Source organism: Ochotona curzoniae, unplaced genomic scaffold (genome assembly GCF_017591425.1).
Source record: "Ochotona curzoniae isolate NIBS_2020 unplaced genomic scaffold, NIBS_Ocur_1.0 scaffold_4701, whole genome shotgun sequence".
Classification (NCBI taxonomy): Eukaryota; Metazoa; Chordata; class Mammalia; order Lagomorpha; family Ochotonidae; genus Ochotona; species Ochotona curzoniae.
In genome coordinates, this window is record NW_024467122.1 from 55629357 (window position 1) to 55652260 (window position 22904).

Below are 22904 nucleotides of genomic sequence, written 5' to 3' on the forward strand. Positions count from 1 at the left end.
AATAAGGTCACCAGAGAGAGTTTTAAATATTTTGGATTTTAAGTGGGGGAGAGCGTTCGAGCACATCTCTGGTTTTGCAGCAGCTCTGGAAAAGCCAAATCTGTTCCTACCAAGTCCTCTGCTCCGTGGGACAGCACCAGCTGTGGCTGCCCAGGCCAGTGCTCCCCTTCCTTGTGCCTTCCAGTGCCTTGTGCTTCCCAGTTCGACACCACCTACCACTCTGCACTCATCCCTTCATCTGCCCAACTTTGTACTGCCTGCACCCCACAAACATGGCAAATGGGACCCCATCCACAGGCTTTGTGAGTATGTGTGTGTGATTTTAGTATTAAAAAAGAAAACGCATGCGATTCACCCTCCTAGCAGATTTTGAGTGTAGCATGAGTCTTTTAACTCTAAGCACAGTGCCATGCTGCAGGCTCAAGCACTTCTCCATCTTGGTGCTTTGAACAGCAGCAACTCGCTTCCCCTGGCCTCAGTCCCTACCAAGCACCACTCTACTGTGGTGTCTGTGAGGTTGCTTACTGAGACACTTCAATTCAGTGAATGAGTGCAGTATTTGTCCTTTGTGACTAATTTGTTTTACCTGACATAATGCTCTTAAGGCCTCTCTTTGAATTAATAAATACATATTTATTTACATAATATATATGATATATAGGATATAATATATAATTTTACTTGACATAATGCTCTTAAGGCCTCTTTATATGTATGTTTTTATATATACATATATTTGTGTATATACATATACTTTATATATACATATGTATAAAACCTATATTTGTTCCTTAAAAAAAAAAAGATTTGTTTGTTTTTTTGAAAGTCAGGGGAGTTACAGAAGAGTTACAGGGACTTGCAGAGAGCTTCCATCTGCCGAATCACACCACAAATGGCCGCAGTGGCTGCAGCTGGGTGATTCTTCTGGGTCTCTCACACGGGTGGCGGCGGCCCAAGCCCTTAAGCCATTCTCCGCTGCTGCTTTTCCAGGCAGCAAAGAGCTAGACTAGAAGTGGAGCATCAAGACATGAACAGGTGTCCATATGGGATGCCACTATCACAGGCGGGGGCTTTGCCCACTATGCCTCAATGCTGGCTGCAAGCTCTCTGAAAACACTGCAGCATGCCAGGGTTTCCTTCCTTCTTACTCGCATCGAGTCCTATTGGGTGTACACACCATAGTTTCCTGATGGATTCATCATCCATACACTTTCCTTCCCCTTTTTCCCACCTCACGGCTGCTCTGAGTAATGCCACGATGAAATGGGAATGCCAGTATCTCTTCAAGGTCATGACGTCAGTTCTTTGGACTAACTACCCAAAACTGGTTATAATAAAATAGTTTTGTTTTTAACTTTTTTGGGGGGGACATAATAATTTTCTTTTCCATAGTGGCTGCATAATCTTGCATTCCCAGCAACAGAGTACAAAGGCTTCAGCTTCTCAAACTCCTTATAAACACTTGATATTATCTGTTTGCTTAGTCATAAGGAACAATGATTTTGATTCACATTTATCTGATAATTAGTGATGCTTAGAACCTCTTCCTGTACCTGGTATTCAGCTGTATGCCTTCTTGAGACAAATATATATTCAAAGCCTGCACCCATTTTACATAGGATTATCTTGCATCATGGCATAGCAGGCTGAGCCTCCACCTGTAGCACTAGCATCCCATATGGTCACCAGATCAAGTCCTGGTTGCAACACTTCTGATCCAGTTCCCTGCTTATGGCCTGGGAAAGCAGCAGAGTCTGGTCCAGGTTCTTGCACCCATGTGGGAGACCCGGAAAAATCTCCTGTTCCCTGCATTGGACAGGCCCAACTCTGGCCATTGCAGCCATTAACTGTGGATGGAAGATCTGTCTCTTCCTCTGTCTACGCGATTACGGCTTTCCAATAAAGAGATTTTTTTAAAATGGGTTTCTCTGAGGTTTTTGCTACAGAAAAAGAGGAATCCCTTACATACTTTGTGTATGAACTACTAATGAGATGCACACTTTACAAATAGTTTCTCCCATTCTGTTTGTTGCTTTTTCACTAAGTTGATGGTCCCTTTTGCTATGAAGATGCTTTTTAATGTAGTCCCACTACTCCCACTATTTTTGCTTTTGATGCTTGTTGTTTGGTGCCTTATCTAAAAAAAAAAAAAATTTCCACTGCGAAGAACAGTACTAAAATGCTTTTATTGCACGCTTAGGCTTCTTTGAAGTGTTTATAGTGCCAGGTCTTCTGCTGAATCATTTGACTGGTATCTCTGTGTATCTTAAGGTTCAGTTTCATTCTTTTGCATGCAGATATTTAGCGTCCCTGAGAAATGCTCTTGAAAACACCATCCTTTCCCCATTACATAGTAGCACTCTTCTTGAAGATTATCTGACCAAATACAATGGGGTTTAATTCTGGGCTCTCTGTTCTATTCCATTGTTCTTCCAATCTTTTATGCCAGTACAATTTTAATTAATACAGTTTTGTAATATGTTTTGAAACACAGAAGTGTGAGACCTCTAACTTTGTTTTCCTTTCTGGACGTTGTTTTTGGATATTGGGGGTTCTTTGCAGTCCCATATGGATTTTAGGATGGTTTTTCTATGTCCATAAAAATTGATTGTGAATTTGATAAAGATTGCATTGAGTCTTTACATTGAGTAGTGCACATTCAATGTGCTAATGCTTCCAATTAACAACCATGGAATGTCTTCCATTTACCTGTAATCTTTTTCACCAATATTTTGTAATTTTCAACACATGTGTGTCTTTTCTCTACTTGCTAAAAATATTCCTCAGTATATTATTCTTCATGAGGTTGCTTCAAATGCAATCTTATTAATTTTCTTCTTGGATAATTCTTTTTTTTCTGGAATTATCAACTGATTTTTGCATTTTTGTGTTTCTGGCAACTTTAATGAATTTATTAGTTCTAAAAGATTTTTTTCTGAATCTCAAGGTTTTCTACATGCAAGATGATGCAATCTGCAAGCACAATTTCACTGCTTCCTTGATGATTTGGTTGTTTGTATTACTTTTGCTTACTAATTTCTCTAATACTTCTAGTATTATGTCGACAACTGAGAGTGAGAAGAGTGGGTATCCTTGTTTTGCTCCTGATCTTAGAAGAGAAGCTTAATCTTTCACCACTGATTGTGATGTCACCTAGCAGCTTTTAAAATCTTACGTTCATTTTATTTCAAAGGCAAAGAACCGGACACATGGGGAGAGGGGTAGAGGAATTTTCCAGTAACTCTAATGCCTGCAACATCAGTACTGGACCGTGCTGAAGCCAGGAGTCCGGAACTCAGCATGCAGCTTCCTCACGAGTGGTAGGGACACAAGCACGCCCACCATCATTTGTCTTCAGGGGCATCAGCAGCAAGCTGGACGAGAAGCAGTCAAGCTGGAACTTGAATTGTCCCTCCAACACAAGATGTAGGCATCCCACGATGCCCGTGCCTCTTTGGGTTTCTTGTAGCTTGGCTGCTTGAACACGATGCTCATTTCTTCTCTAGATTTCTGGAATTTCGGGCCATAGTTTTCTTTGTCTCCTTCTCCCTTCCTCCCTCTCCACTTTCTGGATTTCCACAGTACCTTTGCTGGTGTTAGCACTGCTATCCCCCAGGTCCTGTAGGTTTTGTTCTTAATTTTTTTCCCCATTGTTTTTTGTTTCCCTGGGTAATTTTAAGCCATCTTCAAGTTCAATGATTTCCTCTGCTTGATGAAGTCTGCTGCTGGACCCTTTTCGTGAAATTTTTGTGCCTTGTTTTATTTTTCAAAGTTGCAATTTCTGACTTAAAAGAAAAGGTTTATTTATGTATTTGAAAGGCAGAGAGAGGGAGAGACAGAGTTATATTCCATGTGCTTGTTGACTCCCCAGATGGCTGCAATGACTGGGACTGGGCCAGGCTGAAGCCAGGAGCTTCTTCTAGGTCTCCCCTGTGGTGGAAGGGAGCCAAGCATGTGAGTCATCTTCTGGATTGGAAGTGGAGTAGCCAAGACGCAAACAGGTCCCATCTGGGATGCTGGCATTGTAGATACAGGCTGAAACTGCAGCATCACAATGCCAGCCTCTCTGCTTTTTTATGTGGTCTCGCTCATCATGGATATTCTCTTTTTGTTCTAAATTGTGTTCCTGAGCTCACAAAGCATCTTTCTAACGGTTATTTTGAATTTTTGTCATGCAATTTATATATTTTCGTTTCATTAAGATTTCTTTTGTTCCTCTCTTTGGGCCACGCTTCCCTTCATGTTTTTCTTTATGTCCCATAACTTGAGTTTAGGAATCATGCATTTAAAAGCATCCACCTCTCCCACCACAAACCAGCTTCATACAAGGGGATGCCTTGACTACTGCAGACCAGCTTCAAGCCAGAGCTTCTGGGAGCTGCGGTGTGCTCTGAAGCCTTTTCCAGAGGGAAGCGGGTTCTCTGGGTCTGAAGGATCTCAGTTTTCCGAGGATTTGTAATCCCTTGCTCCCTCTGGTGTCCTTTTGTGGCACTGCACCTTTCCTGGCGCTACGGCAGCAAGTCACTGGGCTCTTGTCCTCACTGCTGACCTCCCATCTAGGCCAAACACATGCCAGCCCATCAAGCAGAGGCAGGAGCTGGTGGTACACTTGTTTTCTCTTCTCCTTCCTCAGTGAGCAGCCAGATGTGGTGCACATTCTCCTGCCCAAATGAAGAAGGGCCAGCTGTTTCCCAGCGTTTTCCGTCCTCAGTGGTACCCAGGCATCCAGTGCTGCTGGTGCTTTGAAGGACGTGAGGCACAACCAGTTCCTCGGGCAGTCCCTGAAAAGCCACAACAGGGATGCACGCTCCGCTCTTGCCACACCAAGGGAGCAGTCACACTGCTGCTGCCCCCGAGCTTTGCTGGCCCGGAAAGGGAACTGATGCAGGTGAAGTGAAATTGCCTTCCTGCCTCGATGTCAGGGTGACATTTCTTGACTTTGTGCCTGCCTGGGGGACCACAGCTTCTCAGCTGGATTCTGCCGTTCTCACAAGGACAGTTTGGCCCATATAAAGGACTTAAACTACTGTTTCTGTGGTTGAATGAGAGCTAGGGAATCCCTTCTGCCACCTGGATGATGTCACCACCCACATTGGTTTGGTGACATCCAAGTCCCTCCTCTGAAATGGTCAGCCCCCGCACTCTAGCAAATAAGGCAGTTTGGCCCATACCACCATCCCACACGGTGGCTGCAAGCTGTCCTTCCTGGCTCACTTTCTGCTCCAGCTGCACACGCTGTATAGGCTTCTACCATTTCATTACTCTCTCTGCTCCTTTATAACTCTGTTCTGTCCTCTTTCAAGGTTTATCCTACAGGTCAGAGCCCACAAGGAGCCTTCTCAATCGGCCTCAATCAGCCTGACCTGAGAAAGAACCCTTTGGTTGAACCTTCCTTCCCTCACTCATCCTGATGTTATTATTTAAACATCTACTTTATGGAATCATAAGCACCCTGGCAGTAAGAAATACCTACATGACGCTGAGTATCAGACACCTGTGGCTTTCTTCCATGTGCTGGGTACACCTGCAATTTGCTGGACTGATTTGAGAAGGGCAGAAAGAAGCTAGCCTCTATCTGATGACTCAGAGTAGCCCCCCAATCTCACCCCCTCTTCTATTTAGCACTTCCTGTTCCAGCTAGAAAGTTCAGAGCAATGTCCACACTTAGCCTTGAGATCCATCAAGGCCAGTGTTCGCTGTCCCTCAAGCTAGTCTTAGTAGAACATTCTCCTGCAAAGCCTGTAAATTACAAGTTAGGGCTACCTTGCCTTCGGGATCCACCAGGAGAAGATGTTTGGCCTGGCCTCCCTGGAGTCCGCTCAGTACATACTGGCCAGGGGATGTTGCGCTCTCTCGAACCAAAAAGTCCCCGTCCTTCACCAGCAGGCTCTCGGCTGCCTTCCTGCTCAGCTTGCCGTGGTAGCACTCTTCATTCCACAGCTGTTGCCTGATATGTGGCAGAGAATGTTCGCTGGCAGGCTGGGCTGTGGCACCTGGCTGAACGGTTTCTGGTGTCTCTGAGATCAGAACAGAGAGAGAGAGAGAGAGAGAGAGAGTTACCACCATCCATCAGCCCATCCATCCGTGCATTCACTCATAAATACAACTCGAGGTCCCATGGTGTGCCGGGCGTTGGCCAAGGATCCATTGTCTCTGGAACAAATGAGGTTTCTGTGTTCACACCTTACAACAGCCTCTCATTCAATTGTCTATCCAAACACTGCCTTTGGCTTCCTTCACCAGGGAAGGTTTTCCCGAGTGTGAGCTTTTTTTTTCCTTTCAGATGAGCAAGGGAACTGGCCCATGAGAACTGCTTTGTAACTGCAGGGAGATGTTCTTTATGTCGCAGGGAAAGCAACTTATTCTGCACCTAGACTACAGACAACCCCTACAGTGTTCCCAAATGCCATGGAAATGACCATGGTTACTTTGGACTTGGCCCATTTTGAGTATTTTTAATTTTTTTAAGATTTTATTTTATTGAAAAGGAGAGCTACAGAGAGAGGAGAGACAGGGAGAGAAAGAGATCTTCCATCTTCTGGATCACCTCTGATGGTTGCTGTGGTTATAGGAGGAGGGCAGAGCTTGCTTCAAACCCGATATGTCACTCTGACCTCACACTGGAACCCGGAGGACAGCAGAAATCCAGCACACCCTGAGGCAGCAGAGCCACTGCGCATCAATGATGCCTCACATACAATATGTTGCTTAATTCCCTTAAAAATTGTTTTTAATTTACTCAAAAGGCAGAGTTAAGAAGGAGAGGTAAAGTCAAAGGCGCGCGCGCGAGAGAGATGTGTTTTACATCCCGTGGTTCATTCTCCAAATGACTGAAAGGCCAGGGATCAGCCGGGACAAAGCCAGGAGTGCCAGTTCATATACCAGCTGCTCCACTTCCCATCCAGCTCCCTGCCTGTGGCCTGGGAAAGCAGCTGAGGACGGCCCAAAGCCTTGGGACCCTGCACCTGTGAGGGAGACCCAGAAGAGGCTCCTGGCTCCTGGTTGCTGACTTTGATCAGCTCAGCTCTGGCAGTTGCAGCCACTTGGAGAGGTGAACCAGCAGCTGGAAGATCTTTTCTCTGTTTCTCCTTCTCTCTATAAATCTGCATTTCAATAAAAATATATATATATTTTTTTAAATTCTCAAAATTAAACAGACAAAGAAATTATCTTCCCAATGAACTGTTACTTAGTCTAAGTCATGTTACTAGTCGGCTGTGGATCTGGAATTCAACATCAAGTCTTTCTGACTCTACAGTCCATGTTCTTACTCTCTAAACTCCAGGACTATATATGCTATATATAAAAAAAAACTTTCTGTTCTCAAAACCTGTCAAGCCACCTACTTCTGTCACCCACAAGAGTCCCCGTAGGTGATCAGGCTCTCAGGATGACAGATGGCACCTCCAGAAGCAATGGCATGAGATCTAGAGAAAAAAAACTTGAAAATTTCACTAGGAAAGATAATCATATAGACCAAGCTGTGTGCAGTCCGCTTTCTATGATCATGGTCATCCATGTCCAGACTCAAACAACCCTGAACTGAAAATATTTGGGAAGAACTTATTACCCTATGAACATTTACACTTATTTTTCTCATTATTATTCCCTCAGTGACACAGAATAGCAGTTACTTACATAGCATGCCATTTGCATTAGGTATTCCAAGTGACCTACAGATGACTTAAAGTATACAAGACAACATGCATAGATTACAGGCTAATACTAAACTATCTTACAGAAGAGACTAGAGCATCCACCAGTCTCAGTGTCAGCAGGAGGTTCTGAACCCAGATCCTTGTGGTTCTCAGGGATAACTAACAGTGCCATTAAATGCAGAGGATCCTTCATGTAGAAACCAACCTGCCTCTATATTAATGCAAAGGAGTGTTTGCATGTCCTTATCCAAGGATCTCACAAAGGGAATTTTGCTTAAGTGTGAGTTTTACAATTTACTTGTGAGCATCTGAGAAAGTCACGAGTGGAGGCAAGCAGAGCCCTGCAGAGAGGTGTAGGTGCAGCCCGGTTCTCCTGCTAACAGCTTTGCCTCTCTTTAAGAACTTCTTTCTGCAGAACAGTTACGAATCCACATTCGCAAAGATATTCTTCATCTAAATCTAATGGCTGGAAACATTCTCCTCCACAAGTCAGTGTCTCCATTGTTGCCAGGAAAAGCCTGATGAAATGTGTCCAAATTTGATGAATAATCCTCACAGCTGGCCTTGGGGGTGGCTGTTTTCAGACACAACGCAGAACTTCTAATGAGCAACTTTGTGTGTGTGTGTGTGTGTGTGTGTGTGTGTGCGTGTGCGTGTGTGAGAGAGAAAATGATGTGTTACACACATGTGGGGGCATGCATGTGTGCATATGAGTTGGGCGGGTGCACACATTCGAGTGCATGACAACTCTTACTTTATTCTGAGATTATGGTGAAGAGCTTTTGGACAAGGACAAAACAAAAGACAGACAGACATTATATCATCTTGAACAGAGGCAATCGATCCCGGGCCAGCCAGAGGACGTGGACAATGTTTTCCTAACACAGTTTCCCAAATTAGCCAAAGGACAAGATACACCGTGTCCAGAGATTTCAATCAGCCAAACATTTGCTGAAAATCTAATTCTGCTAGAAGCACGTTATGTGACAAATTTTTAAAATGGTCCTTTTTTTTTTTTTTTTTTTACAAATTGGACAAGCTGACTTTTTAAAATCTGGAAAGCACAGAAAAATCATCCTATTCAGCGTTAAATATAGCACTAACTAGAATGACTTTTAGCATTGTAACTTATTATCCATTATACTACTTTTTTCCCTTGTGTAAAATTGACTTTGAGAATGATAATCACGATGTAAATACGGCTATGTATGCAATTCCTATATAATATTCATAAACCATTGATTTGATATAATTATATATTCTCAAAAGCGAAGGTTAAGGAAGCTGCAAGGAAGGCCACCCTAGATTTAACTGACATTAAAAAGTGATAGGAATCATTGAAGGAAGCAATCACTTCACCTTGCATTTCCCTTAGCAACTACAGCTACATGGTACCCAATCAGAACTTCAGGGACAGGACAAATGTGATCAGCCACCTTCCTTCTTATCTGACGGGCAAACCCGTGAAAGGAGGATACCGTTCAAGAAAGAGAGAGAAAAAAATCAGACACATAAAATCTGATTAAACAATTGTAAGCAATCTCTATGAGAACGCAAGCGAGTGACATCTAAAGCTGTCTCTTTCTCTTTCCCCCATTCCTTGACCCTCGCCACCGTAATCGGTGGTCCACATGGGCATGCATCCTTCTCAACTATGCAAACATCATCAAAAATAAAAAGCCTCAATGCCAGCTGTGAAGATGCCACACTAATTCCTTTACACAGCACCTGTAGCAGGAGTGTGGAAGTCTCAATCATTGCACTAGCAAAAGATGTGGAAACAAGGAAACACTGGTCACTCTACAAGTGACCGGTTTTAAAAATCACTATGCACTCATATGATACAATTCTATGGTGCAACTGCAAACAATGAAGGACAAAGCTGCTAATGGGAAACACCTCATTATAATACCAGAGGAACACGAGGGGACCTGGGGGCAGAAACCGCTAGTTACTCAAGTGCACACTAACACTCTGGAAGCAATCAAAAGAAGGTGTTAGTATTCAGGCAGTTGGGGAAAGTTTTAGGGACCTTTTATTATTTTCATTTATACCATTCTTTATTATTTTAATTCCTCCTAAGAGACTTCGTAAGACTTACTCATACACATACAAAACTATAAACTCTACTGGAGAGATGCATACAGCATATGCCTTTACACTCCCAAATAATAGAATTCCCCAGCATGGTAGCCTAGCAGCTAAAGTCCTTGCCCTGCATGCACCAGGATCCTATATGGGCACTAGTTCTAATCTCAGGAGCCCGGCTTTCGATCCAGCTTCTTGCTTGTGGCCTGGGAAAGCAGTTGAGGACGGCCCAAAGCCTTGAGACCCTGCACCTGCGAGGGAGACCCGGAAAAGACTCCTGGCTCCTGGCTTCAGCTCCGGCCATGCAGGGCCTTGGAGAGTGAATTATCATATGGAAGATTTTTCTCTCTGTCTCTCCTCCTCTCTGTACGTCTGACTTTAAATAACAAACAAATCTTTAAAAAATAATAGAATTCCCATGACTATATTTAATTATACTTTTATTACATTACTCTATTTTCTTCCTTGTCCCTTGATTTGTATTGTCATGATACATTTACAGAAAGTTAACCCTGTCACAGTGAAGTGACTGACTTGCCATTGTAACAACTTATGGACAATAGAATATAAGGACAGAGGAAGATAAGAGGTTGGGGAAGGGGTGATTCCCTATGCATATAAATCTGGGAAAAAATAAGTACTTATACATTTAAAAAATTGTTTAAAAGACTTTCAAATATTAACAAACCACCTTCTATAAAACAAACACAAACGCCAGGATAGCCACATAGCTAAGGTTACAACCAGGAGAAGGATGAGAGGAATGTTAGAATGGGATGACAACCTTGTTTCTGGACGTTCACTCTTTTTTCCCCTCAGCGCATTAAAATGACTCCCATGTCCAGTTGGAGAAAAAAGAAAACACAGTCAATTCTTGCTATTTGTGGTAGCTGTGCTTGAGATGTCAGACATCACCACATGCTCATCAACAAATGCACACACAGCTTTCTGTGGGTCTCTGTGTACAGGCGCTGCGCTCAGTATATGCTGCGGATTAGTTAACTGAACTTGCAGCCAACAACACCGGCTCATGCCTGACCCATGCTTATCTTACACACACATTATCTTTGTAAGTCACATCAGACCCTTCCCTCACTTAGAAATTGTAGAGAGCAATTCACTGTTGTGCTTGGGGTGTCTTCAATAGTGACATCACCAACAATCAGCATTAAGAGTGTGAAGATGTGGCACTGAGTAAACCACAGGAGGACACCTGTTTACAGCGTTCAGAACAGAAGCGCCGTGAGAATTTTGTAATGTTTATTTTTTTTTGAAAGGCAGAGAAACCAACAGATTTTCCATCCACGGGTTCATTCCACAAACACCTTGCAAAGCCAGGAACTCCACACTGGTCTCCCATGTGCACTTGAGTCTCATCCACTGCGACCTGGGTGTGCACTAACAGGAATCCAGATCAAAAGTAGAACAGCCAGGACTCAAGCCAGGCACTATGATTTGGAATGCTGGCTTCCCAAGAGGCAGCTTAGTCCACTCTACACCAACGCCTGCCTCCTATTGTGAATGCTGATTTGGGGGTTACAACTAAGCTTTAGTGAGTAAGCCAATTTGAAAATTTACTCCATGAACAATGAAACCTTTTATTTATTATATGATTATTGGGTATCTAAAAATCAGTAGTTAAATTTTATTTGCATGATTGAGCAGAAAAGTATATTCACTCCCAGAAAGTATCTAAAAAAAGTGGCAGAAAAAAAGTTAGCATAAAATGTTAGCCATAATGAGGAGTTAAGATAGTTACCAGAGAAAACTTGTATTATAAAGGAAAAAGTGTTAGACATCTTATAAAGGCAGAACAATTCTTAAATAGTGATTAATACACAAATATAAAACTGATGGGCCACCTAATAGAAAAAGCATTAATAAAAAGAACTCAGAAACACCTTCACATATCCAGGGGAGACTAGCACATTAAACAAAGACTGGCATTAAGACAAGAAGAGATGTTTCCATCAACAGTGTTTGGAAAATTGACTTACAAGGATAAAACTGCCACCTTGCCTCATATAATCACAGAGGCCACAGGGGAGCAACAAGGTCAGTTTTGTGGCCTAGCAAGTTCAGCCACAACATGCAAAGCCAGCATTTCATCTGGACAGCAGCTGGAGTGTTGGCTGCTCCACTTCTGATCCATCTCTCTGACAACGGTCCACGTGTTTGGGCCTCTGCCCTCTGTGGGAAACCTAGAAGAAACTCTTGGTTCCTGTCCTCAGCCTGGCCCAGTCCTGGTTGTTGCTGCCATTCTGGAAGTGAACCAGCAGATACAAGGTCTCTCTTCCTCTGCCTTTCAAATAAATACAATAAATCTTTTCCTTAAAAGTAGACTAAACATTTTAGTGTGGATATAAAACTATAAAGCCAACAGAAGAAAACATAGTGAAGATCTGATAAAGAAGAGAAAACAGAATCCAAAGAGGGTGGAAGGAAGGCAAAACAAAGGGGAAGGGGCCAGTGTGATGGCTCAATTGGCTAATCTTCTGTCTGCAGGTACAGGCATCTCACATGGGTGCTGGTTCATGTCCCAGCTGCTCCACTTGTCATCAAGTTCCCTCTTTGTGGCCTGGGAAAGCAGTCAAGGACAGCGCAAAACCTTGGGACCCTGAACCCATGTGGGAGACCTGGAAGGAGCTCCTGGCTCCTGGCTTTAGATCAGCTCAGCTCTGGCCATTGAGGCCATTTGTGGAGTGAATCAGTGGATGGAAGATTCCTTTCTCTCTCTGTCCCTCCTCTCTGTAAATCTGTCTTTCCTGTAGAAAATAAATTAATCTTTAAAAAATAAATGAGGGGGGTCAATGAAATGGAATTTTTAGAAAACAACAGAAAAATTAAATCAAAATTCAGGTATTTTGGAAATATCAATAAAGTAATAACACTAAAAGAGAAATTGCCAAATAACAAAAGAACAAATCATTATCAGTTGTAGGGAAAAATATCACCACAGATCCTTTGGGAAATAAACGGACAATAAAGAAACAAAGGAACAGTTCAATGCATCGGACTCTACGTAAATAAAGCAGAATCCTAAAATTCTGAGGAAACTGCATTGACAAAGAAATCCCAACCCCTCATGTCTCTGGCTTTTGGCTCCTGAGGCAAACTTCAGGTTCTCAAGCCCACAGCAGCAGTAAATGGGCTATAAACGTGGTGATCGCTGGGCCTGGTGTGGTAGCCTAGTGGCTAAAGTTCTCTCCTTGAAGACGCCAGGATCTCATATGGGCACTGGTTCACATCCTGGGGCCCCACCTCCCATCCAACTCCCTGCTTGTAGCCTGGGAAAGCAGTAGAGGATGGCCAAATCCTTAGGGCCCTGCATCCATGTGTGAGACCCAGAGTCCCCTGGCTTCTGGCTTCGGATTGATGCAGCTCTGGCCATAATTTACACACTTGGGGTGTAAATTAACAGACAGGTCTTCCTCTCTGTCTACCCTCCTCAGTATATCGACTTTCCAATAAAAATAAATCTTAAAAACAAAAGTGATACCTGCAAAGAAGGTGCCTTGTCCAACATTTGCTCTAAGTTGGAGGATGATGCAAGACCAGCCCAGAGGGCACAGTCTGGACCCTCCAAAGTTCTCTCACAAAACTGAAGCAGGGGCCGGCACTGTGGCACAGTGGGACAAGCTAATGTCTGCAATACCAGTATCCCATGTGGGCATTGGTTCAAGTCCTGGCTGCTCCACTTCGATCCAGCTCCCTGCTAACGCTCTTGGGAAAGCAGAAGAAGGTGGCCAAGTGCCTGATGTGCTCCCCCGTGTGGGAGACCTGGAAGAAGCTCTGGCTCGTGGTTTCAGACTGGCCCAGCTGTGATCACTAAAGCCACATGGGGAGTGAACCTGTGGATGGAGGAGCTCTCTCTGTGTCCCGCTCCCTGACCCCTCACCCCTGCCTCCACTCTGTAGCTTTTTAAAATAAATAAATATTTAACTAAATAAACACAAATGAACCAGTCTCTAAACAAATTACCCACCCCCCTTCCAACTCAGCTTACAACCCACTGCCCGGCGGGATTTTGTAACCACTATGAGCTATGGACTTTGCAATCACTGTGAACCAGCGCCTGCTGCCCTAGGCTGTTGCATTCTTCTCTTTCAGAATGTAAATTCTTATTTCAATTATCTTATTCCTACTCCACCACTAATTTTGGATGTGGAGGGGGAGCATATAAAAAGGATTCTCATTCGATCTTGGGTGCTGCAATTGTATGAGGTATTTGCAATGTCTCCATTGTGAAAAAGGGAAATATATTTTAATGTGAGCAATGGCTCGTGAATAAAATCAGAAAGGTATATTGTAGCAGAGGGAGCTACCTACAAATATTTACCTCTTTAGCAATATTATACAATTCCTAAGTTTTAGCTGGGTATCCAATGAGAGGTAACTTTTCCCACCTTCTTTGCAGCTAAGTATGGTAACACCTCAGTTCTGCCAAGGGCAGGTAAGAAGTCATGCGGTCTCCACTTGTGGGTTACATCCTCTAAACAACGTACCTGTGCTTCCCTTGCCTTTACCTCCCCCTACTGGCAGAACATAAACGTGATACATAAAGATTACAGAGCACTTTGGCTTTCACCTTGAACCAGAGATACAGGCCAGGTGCTGAAAATAGCAAAGACACCACACCAGTCCTATGTTGTCAATTTTGTGCTGTTATATCAAACAGACACATTTTACTTATTTTTACACTAGAGTGTTGGGTGAATGACATTTCTTGTTATGGAAGGTGACACTGAAACTAATAATACACCAGCTGTAGACAAATGAGAAAGCAGCCAATAGCTGGTGGGCATCCTGGGCCTGGTTAATGCCAAATCTGAGTTAACTATACCAGTGTGCCAGCATAGTCACCTTTTATTTTATATGTGGGGAAGGTGGGGAATGCTAGGCTGGGACGTGCCACCCTGACCCACAGGCAGGGGCCATAGGTTACCTGGGAAAGGAGGGTACAGGACATGATTGAGTGATAGCAGCTGAGGGTGCGTTTGACAGGGGAGGAATGACTTTTGGGGTCTACCACTGACTAGGCCACTGTACTCACTGGTGGGCAAGGGAGCTGAGATGGGGTGATTTGTATGAAGAAAGACAGAAGCCATTTCTGGGTCAGGCCAAGGTACCCAACCACATGGGAGACCCAGACTGGACAAAATAGCATCACCTACCACCAGCACATGCAAAAGCTGGAGCTGGTGGAGGGCATGACTGGCTGGGCCATGCTCTAGTACCTGCCCTACCTACACACAAATGTCAGAACAGTAGGTGGGCTACATCAGGCTGGGTCACAGCACCCACCAGAATGCAAGAGAATTGCATCTGGGGGCAAATTTTGTAGGGAAACTGTGGGTGTTCCTGTGTGGGACTGTAGCACCTGCAGCTTGGTGCAGAGAGCCGAGGGTGGTGATGGGCTAAATGAGGTTGGATCATGAAACCCACTGATACTTGCAGGAGCCAGGGATGGGAGGAGGTAGGGTTGGACCAGGCTGCAGCACCTGCTGGCACATGCAAAGGCCAGGACCTAGGGCAGGCCATGCCAACCAGGGCCATGGCACCCGCCAACACACAAGAGATCTGGGGCTGAAAGCAGCCTTCTTTTGCATGAGAAATGGGGATGGGGCAAAGCTAACCAGACAGCTTGCATCCACTGGTATACGTGGGCTGGTGCAGGTGATAGACTGAACCTGACCCTGCATTAGCTTGTACACGTAAGAATCAAGTCTGAGGTCACCCAAGACAAGGTTTCCTGGGGGATTCCCCAACTATCTGCTGGACTCAAACCCTGGCCACAGGGAAAATCACAAGATGTGTGGTCCAACTTTGGAGCCCACGTGTCAAGACTGGGCTTCCTCAGGTGCTGATGCCTGTGCAGTGGACAGCATGCCCAGATGCACACGGGGGACATGATGGCCCACTCATCTAGATCAGCAGGGAATGTTAACCACCTCACCAGAGGCTGGAAAGCAGAAAAGGCTGAACCACTTTGCTGGTCAAGCTTTGCAGCATGTTCCTGGGCCTGTGGATAAACTAAGGTGAACTTGGTCAGCCAATAGGCCTCGGAAAGATGTTCTCAACCCTGGTGCAATGAAGCCAGCAACATCTCAGGGCTTCAAAACCACTCGGGTAACACCCTCAGAACATGCTCCCCCACATCAAGGTTCCTAAGGCATCCTCAAATGAGTGTCTCCCATCTCTGCTGATGTTGTTTGACAGCAGGAGTGGTCCCTTCCCCTTCTTTGTGGATACAGGAGGGAATAAAAGGGGGGGGGGGGAAACATTTGTCCCACCCACTTTCCTCCATACCTCAGCCATTCCCCCCCTTATCAGAGACCCACAAGGGCATGCATCCCTCTCAACTCTGTAAACAATACTAAAAATGAAATTTTTAAAAAAATTAAAACAAACTAATAATAAACCAACCTAAAAATCTGGTATCCAAACTAGTGGTTTTCTTTTGGCATGTTTAGCAAGGACAGATGGGGTGTATAACCCTCCCTATGTTGGCAGTAACTGGCAGCAGTGAGGAGCCTGGGGTCATGCTGAAGATGTACTAGGTTCATGAGGCTGGATATGTTTTAGTTTGCTTCTTAAGTTTGCTGAACTGATCAATTTGTTTTGGGGGAGATGAAGGTGGCTGAGTGCTACAGAAACAAGAGAGGCTTTCTGTGGGACAAAGAAGGAAGAGGAATCATTAAGGGAAATGTTTAAGGGAACATAAGGTATTTTATAGAAAAGTATTGTGAAGTTAGTCCTACTACTCCTCTTTACTGCATTTTCTTAAGTTAACATTATGTTTTTGGAGTAGTATTTCATTTTTTTAGGAGGGAGTGATGCTAGGCTAAATATAACCTCTAGGGGGCAGCAAGAAACCAAAGAGGGCTATACTACATTACATGCCCTAAGGTACAAACAAAAAGAATGCTAGAAGTCTACATTGTTGGACATACTGTCACGGGAATGAGAAAAAATACATTTGATATTCTAGTTTTGGGCAAGGCCATTACTTATTTCTAACCAAAGACCGGAATCTAGTTGCAAATGGATTTTGTCTTTTCATGTTATTAAATAGCAAAAAACTGTTGTTGTTGTTGTTTTTTTTTTTTTGGCTACAGTTATAAATATTTTAACAATGAAAAGTTGATTGTAAAGGAACTGGAATTACATATCAATAACCATCTAATTTGAGCCACCTACTAAATCTTATTTATTAATATCTTGTGGCTCTGAAAAATCTGTTGGAACCTATCAAGTAAATACTATTAAATAAAGTCACTTTCAAAATCTAGGGTTCAGAAACCTTTCTAAAGACAAACTGTCCCTCTAAGCATTTAACCTTACTCATGCAGAACATTCCACATTGAACAGTTGTCCTCTGCTTAGTGCAGGAATCTGGTTCATATCCCCTCACCCATCACACAAAAAGCCTTCTGTGGCTGGCATGGAGAAGCACGGTCCAAACCCCTGCAAGCAAGAGCTAACCGCCCCCATGGGTCTAGTTCAGTTGAACAGCAATTCAGGCTCCATCTCAGCTGCTCTAAGGCTTATCCACCCAGGAATGGCCCACTTACAGAGACTGACACAATCTAAGGACACAGACACAGACCCAGACACTGACAGAGCACGCCAGCTCCCTGTGGGGCCTGACAGAGGCTCGTCAAGCCCACACTGTGCTTCCACCTCCCCGTCTACAGCCAGCCTTCCCCCTCGCTTCCTAACTCAGATTCCCACACAGACCCAACCTGCCAAGCTCTCAGTATGCAACCAGAGAACTCCACCTAGTTGGGGGGTGGGCACCAAGAATGACCCTAGAAAGTTTGCAAAAGGACAGCTCCGTGACTGACACTGAGGGCTCTCCGCATTTCTAGAGTTGGGTAGCCCAGTAAAACCCGCACTCCACAAAGTCTTGTAAATTTGGTCTTGCCATGGCAACCACACTAGCTGGGAAGTTGCCTTTGGCTGTTCTAGAGAAACTTTCTGGGCCAGTGAAAGGGCTTTCTCAGTGGCCAACTGGTTCGCCATCTTTGGAGTAAAGCCGGTTTGTGACCATGCCAATCTCTGAACAAGTTTCAATATCCTATGAAACACATTTCTGTTTGTTTTTCAGTTGACTGTAGTTTTTGGCTTATTTTGCTCTTATTTGTTTATGTTTCTGTTTATGCATTTCCCACTGGAAGCAACTTGGCAGAAAATGATGTTTGTTTTGTTGCATTTCACCCATGGTATAAGGTTGAAGAAAGGAGCCATCTTATTTTAGTAATGCATAGATGATTTACCAAGGGGTTTGGAAATGAATTAAATCAATACCAACATTAAAGAAAACAGAAGCAGTGACCACTGTTGTTCAAACAGACAACATTTCCTGAGTTTGACAACTTTTCTACTGCAAAAGCAAACAGACACCAAAATGGGAGCAAATTTAACATATTTGAAAAGACTGTTGAAAAATCAAAATGCTAAAACGTTCAAACCCAAATCATCTCCACAAAGTTCTGATCTATATTAGCTAAAGTGAGAGAATGCAGGAAAAAAAAATCTTCTTAACTCTCTAAAACCAAGGCCAAAAAAATAACCTTTAAAATGAACAACAGGGACCCAAGCAACGTCATATTCTCCGCCCAGCATCCCCATTGGCACGAGATTGAGTCCCAGCTGCTCTACTTTCAATCCAGCTCCCTGCTAATGCACCTAAGCAAGTAGCAGAAGATGGTCCACATGCTCCCTGCATCCACAGGGAGACCCGGAAGAAGCTTCCAGCTCCATGCTTCAGATCAGCCCAGTTCCAGTCTTTGCAGCATCTGGGGAGTGAACCAATGGACAAAACATATTTCTCTCTCTCTCTAACTCTGACTTTCAAGTAAAATAAATCAATCTTTTAAAAAAAAATAGAATGAGAGACAAATAATGAAAGATTTATTGGCCCCTAAAATGATACGTTCTGTCTGAATCCCTGGTACCTGTGAATGTAACCTAATTTGGAAAGGAGTGTTTGCAGGTGTAGTTAAATGAAGGGCCTTGCTGATGAGATGATTTTATCTCACCCTAAATCCAGTGATCATTTGCCTCGGCGATAGAGAGCGCTCTCAGACGCACAGTCCCAGAGCAGACCCTCTGAGGACTTGTGTAATAATGGGGCTGACGTATCCACAGGCAAGGAAAGGAGAATGAGACAAACCCTCCTGAGGAGTCCCCACAAGGAAGCCATCAGCCTAACAGCCTGAGTACAGATTTCTGTCCTCCGGGAATTCTGTTGTTTTAACATGCCCAGTTTGTGGTCATTTGTTACAATAGCCCCAGGAAGCTAACACAGACAGCCAGCAAGCTACTTACTTCCAGGAAGCCACGAGCTCCCCAGTGCTTGACTTGAGCTCTGCTCTCTGGCAGAGCCGAGCGCACCATGAAGGGCCTGTGTATTAATGTAGCAAGGGTCATCGAAGAGATCCACTCGACACGTGTGCTTCATGAATGAGGCCTCTCGTAGGAACTGCACTCCTCTGTCATGGCCATCGCCTGTGGGAATGAGGAGCCACAAAATCATTGTTTTGTTTTTGATGCAGTAAATAGAAAATCCGATTTGTGTCTAGGATTGATGGGAAGCTAAAAGCCTCACCCACCCATACAGGGTTTGACCTTACCTCCTAAAGCCAGGCCAAGCATCAGCCGTGGAGGGAAAGCCTCCCTCTCAGCACCCTTCCTTCTACTCTCTCTCGATTGCCTCCACAGCAGAGGAAGATCCAAAAGGGAAGGGCCTACCACCTTGGCAAACAGCTCGAAGCCCATGCAATACTGCTCCAGTGCTTACCCAAAGGGCAGAAAAACAGCAAGCCGTACACAACCAGAAAGGCTAATGTAAAATCCTATTCAAGATTTAATTACTTCACTTACAGTTTTTCAACTCAAAGATAAATAAAGGAATGATCAGATTCTTTTTATCATTATTCTTGTTGTTGTTTTATGATAAGTTCCATAGGCTCTGGGATTTCCCATCCTCCTCTCTAAGTTCCCTCCCCCTCCGAATGATTTCCCCTCTAGTCTTACAATGGGTAGTCCCATTGAAAGTCCATCATTCTGCTATTGAAGTATTTCCCAACGTTGTAGGCATGGACAATGTCAGAGACTCCAGCATCCTGCTGTCAGGATACATTCAAGTTTCACTGGGAGTCCATCTTTGGCCTTGATGCACAGATACACACTGCACTGTCTCCACATCTGGACATGTCAGTCTCTGCTACATTTCTATCATACAGTTGATCAGGATTCTTAAGCAGGGGTAGCATCCAGTTTCTCTCTCTATGCCTGAAGTTGTCAGTTTCCTGGCTCAGTCTTGCACTGGTTGCTGTTCTTTCAATTCTGCTATTTGGCAAAATGCAATCAGCCGTCATGTTCTCTATCCTCCTCCTTATGCTACACATCATGGCCAACAACAGCCTGTTAAAACTGTACATCTGCTCACATGGTGTGTCTCAGAGGCTTGAAGACCTGTTCGTTGTTTCCTATGCTCTAGAATGGGCTGCAGGTTCTTCTCTGTTAGGCTTCCCTGCCTTCTCTCACTTTTCCAGTGTAGAATTCTACTGGGGCCACTGGGTCCTGTAGTGTGAGCTCATCCTAGGGCTCACTTCCTCTGACATGCTTTCCCCTTCCCCATCTCCATCACAGTCATCCTCCAGTCATCAATTCCAACATCTACATCTTCAGGAGAACCTTCCCTGACCGTCCAGACTGGAACGTGGCACTCGATCTTCAGCGGCCACAGTACAAGAGTCACTGCTTCTGTCACTTCTGTGATCACTGGGTTCCTATCTGGACTGCATGTAGTCTGTGTGCACTGTGAAGGCGGGGTTCCCACCTGCTTTGGGCACAGCTGCAGCAGCTGCACACACCTGCCATACCACACTCAGGGAACACATGGATGTGAGGATCAGTGTTTGTTACCCCATGGCATGGAGTCCTTTTGACGGTCCACACGGTTCTGTCCCTAAGAATCCCAGGATGGGGCTTTTTGCTTTTCCAAAGTTTAGGAATAGTTTTGGCCAGATATGAGATGTGGTTCTGCATCATCAAAGGCTGCACCTAAAGTAGGGACTGTCCACTGCCCGACCATAAAATCTCAGTCCTGTTGTTACCTCCGGCTTCAACATTGTAATGAGGCCCAAGGGCGGACCACATGTGGGAGGAACAGCGCTCCGATTCCTGGGACTCGTAGACGGAGCACCCCGGGGTACTCTGGTGGGGACGGGGAGGAGCCCAGTCAAGAGAGCCCAGCCTGATGACCTGTTCCTCCTTTAGTCCCTGTCCACAGTGACATGTGGTTTTGTCATGCCCATGCTCGACTTTGTACACATGTGTCCTGAGAGACGGGAGGGCTTTCTACAAAGCGAGGGAGTAGCGGGACCCTTCATCCATGTGTGCACTTGACAGTTTCCATTGGCTAGGTTAAATGGGCCGATGATTCATCTAGTTTAAGCAAAATGTACTTTCAGCAAATGACAAGCAGCTAAAAGAACGCTGCAAAGAAATAAAAATTGAAGACAATCCTTTCACACCTAGTATCAACGCCTCCTTAGCCACATCGCAAGCTCATAAAAAATAGTACCTACAGAGATGGGATTTTGGCCTCCTGAAAGTGAAAATGACCGAGATTTGAAATTGTACATTTACAGCTATTTTCATTTCTTTTCTTTTTAAAATTTATCCACTTATATTTTAAAAAGGCAGATGTACAGAGAGAAGGAGAGAAAGAAATATTTTCTGTCCGCTGGTTTACTCCCCAAGTGGCCACAATGCCTAGAGCTGAGTTGATCCGAAGCCAAGAGCCAGGAGCTTCTTTGAGGTCTTCCACACAGGCGCAGGGTCCCAAGGCTTTGGCTTATCTTTCACTGCTTTCCCGGGCTACAGCAGGGAGCTGGATGGAAAGTGGAGTATCTGGGACACGAACCAGTGCCCTTGTGAAATCCCAGTGCATGCAAGGCAAGGACTTCAGCCATTAGGCTCCAGCACTGGACTGCAGCTATTTGCTTTACTACTGGACCTTGAAATTTAATCTAATGATAGTATTCAGTTGTTGTAATCACAGCAATTCTTTTTAAAGACTTATTTAAAAGATTTTATTTATTCTGCTTTTTTAAAAAGCAGAATGACAGGGAATGGAAGGAGAAAAGGGAGGAGAGGGAGAGGAAGATGGGGGGATTGGGGGGGCAGGGAGGGAATGAGGTAGAAAGTCTCCTGCAGTTCAGTGCCTGGGATGAAGCAAGAGCTCAAAGAACAGTCAGTGGAGCAGCGGGCAGGTGTCTGGATCCATCAGCCACGTGGCTGTGGCTATGGGAACTCATGCCAGGCCAGGCTTCCTGCTGGGGATCCCAGCTCCCCATCCACTGCATCTGGGTTGGGGGAGGGTCCTGGCTTATGAGTGGGGAGAGTGCCAACCAGCACTGGGTTTTGCCTGATGGCCACTCAGAGATAAGCTCTGGGGTCTTAGGGGTATGGAATTACTGCCTAGGGACATCCATGGATAAGGCCACTGTATATTTAAGTGAGGAATGAATTCTGAGTGACACCCACGACAGGGCGAGAGTACCTGCAGCTCCCTGCTTGTACCCTGGGAAAGCAGTTAAGGATGGTCCAAAGCCTTGGGACCCTGCACCCATGCAAGAGACCTGGAAGAGCTCCTGGATCCTGGCTTAGGATCAGCTCAGCTCTGGGCATTGTAGTCACTTGGGAGGATGGAAGATCTTCCTCTCTGTCTCTCCTCCTCTCTCTATATATCTGACTTTGCAATAAAAATAAAATAAATCTTAAAAACAAAGCAAAGCAAACAAACAAACACTTGAGCAGGACCCTCAGAGCATGCTCCACATTAGGGACTCTGAGATGGCTGGGAGGCTAGGTGTGGCTTCTCCCCTTATCTCATTTGATCCAATTGGGGTTATTCTCTATTTTTAAGTTTTAATTTACATTACAATTAAACCCTTAATGCCTCACTAATAAACACACGAAAAAAGCAAAAGGACCACAGTTCAGCAGGAATATAGACAAGGGATATAAACAGTAAGCAAATGGAAAGATGTCTATTTAACTTAAATACAGTAAAATTTAGAACAACCTGGCACAGCCAGTTTTTACAGGTATTTTAGTAATGAACGAGCAGATGGAAACACA

General features: G+C 44.4%; 1 protein-coding gene across 1 annotated transcript in view; it reads right to left on the reverse strand.

The window, feature by feature from the left end:
* Positions 1 to 22904, reverse strand: part of SHC4 (SHC adaptor protein 4) — a 137065-nt gene that overhangs the window by 2147 nt on the left and 112014 nt on the right. The window contains exons 10-11 of the mRNA XM_040969336.1: positions 19080 to 19259; positions 5764 to 6017 (exon numbers count right to left, since the gene is read on the reverse strand). Coding sequence (XP_040825270.1) covers positions 5764 to 6017; positions 19080 to 19259 — 434 coding nt within the window. The remainder of the gene's footprint in view (positions 1 to 5763; positions 6018 to 19079; positions 19260 to 22904) is intronic.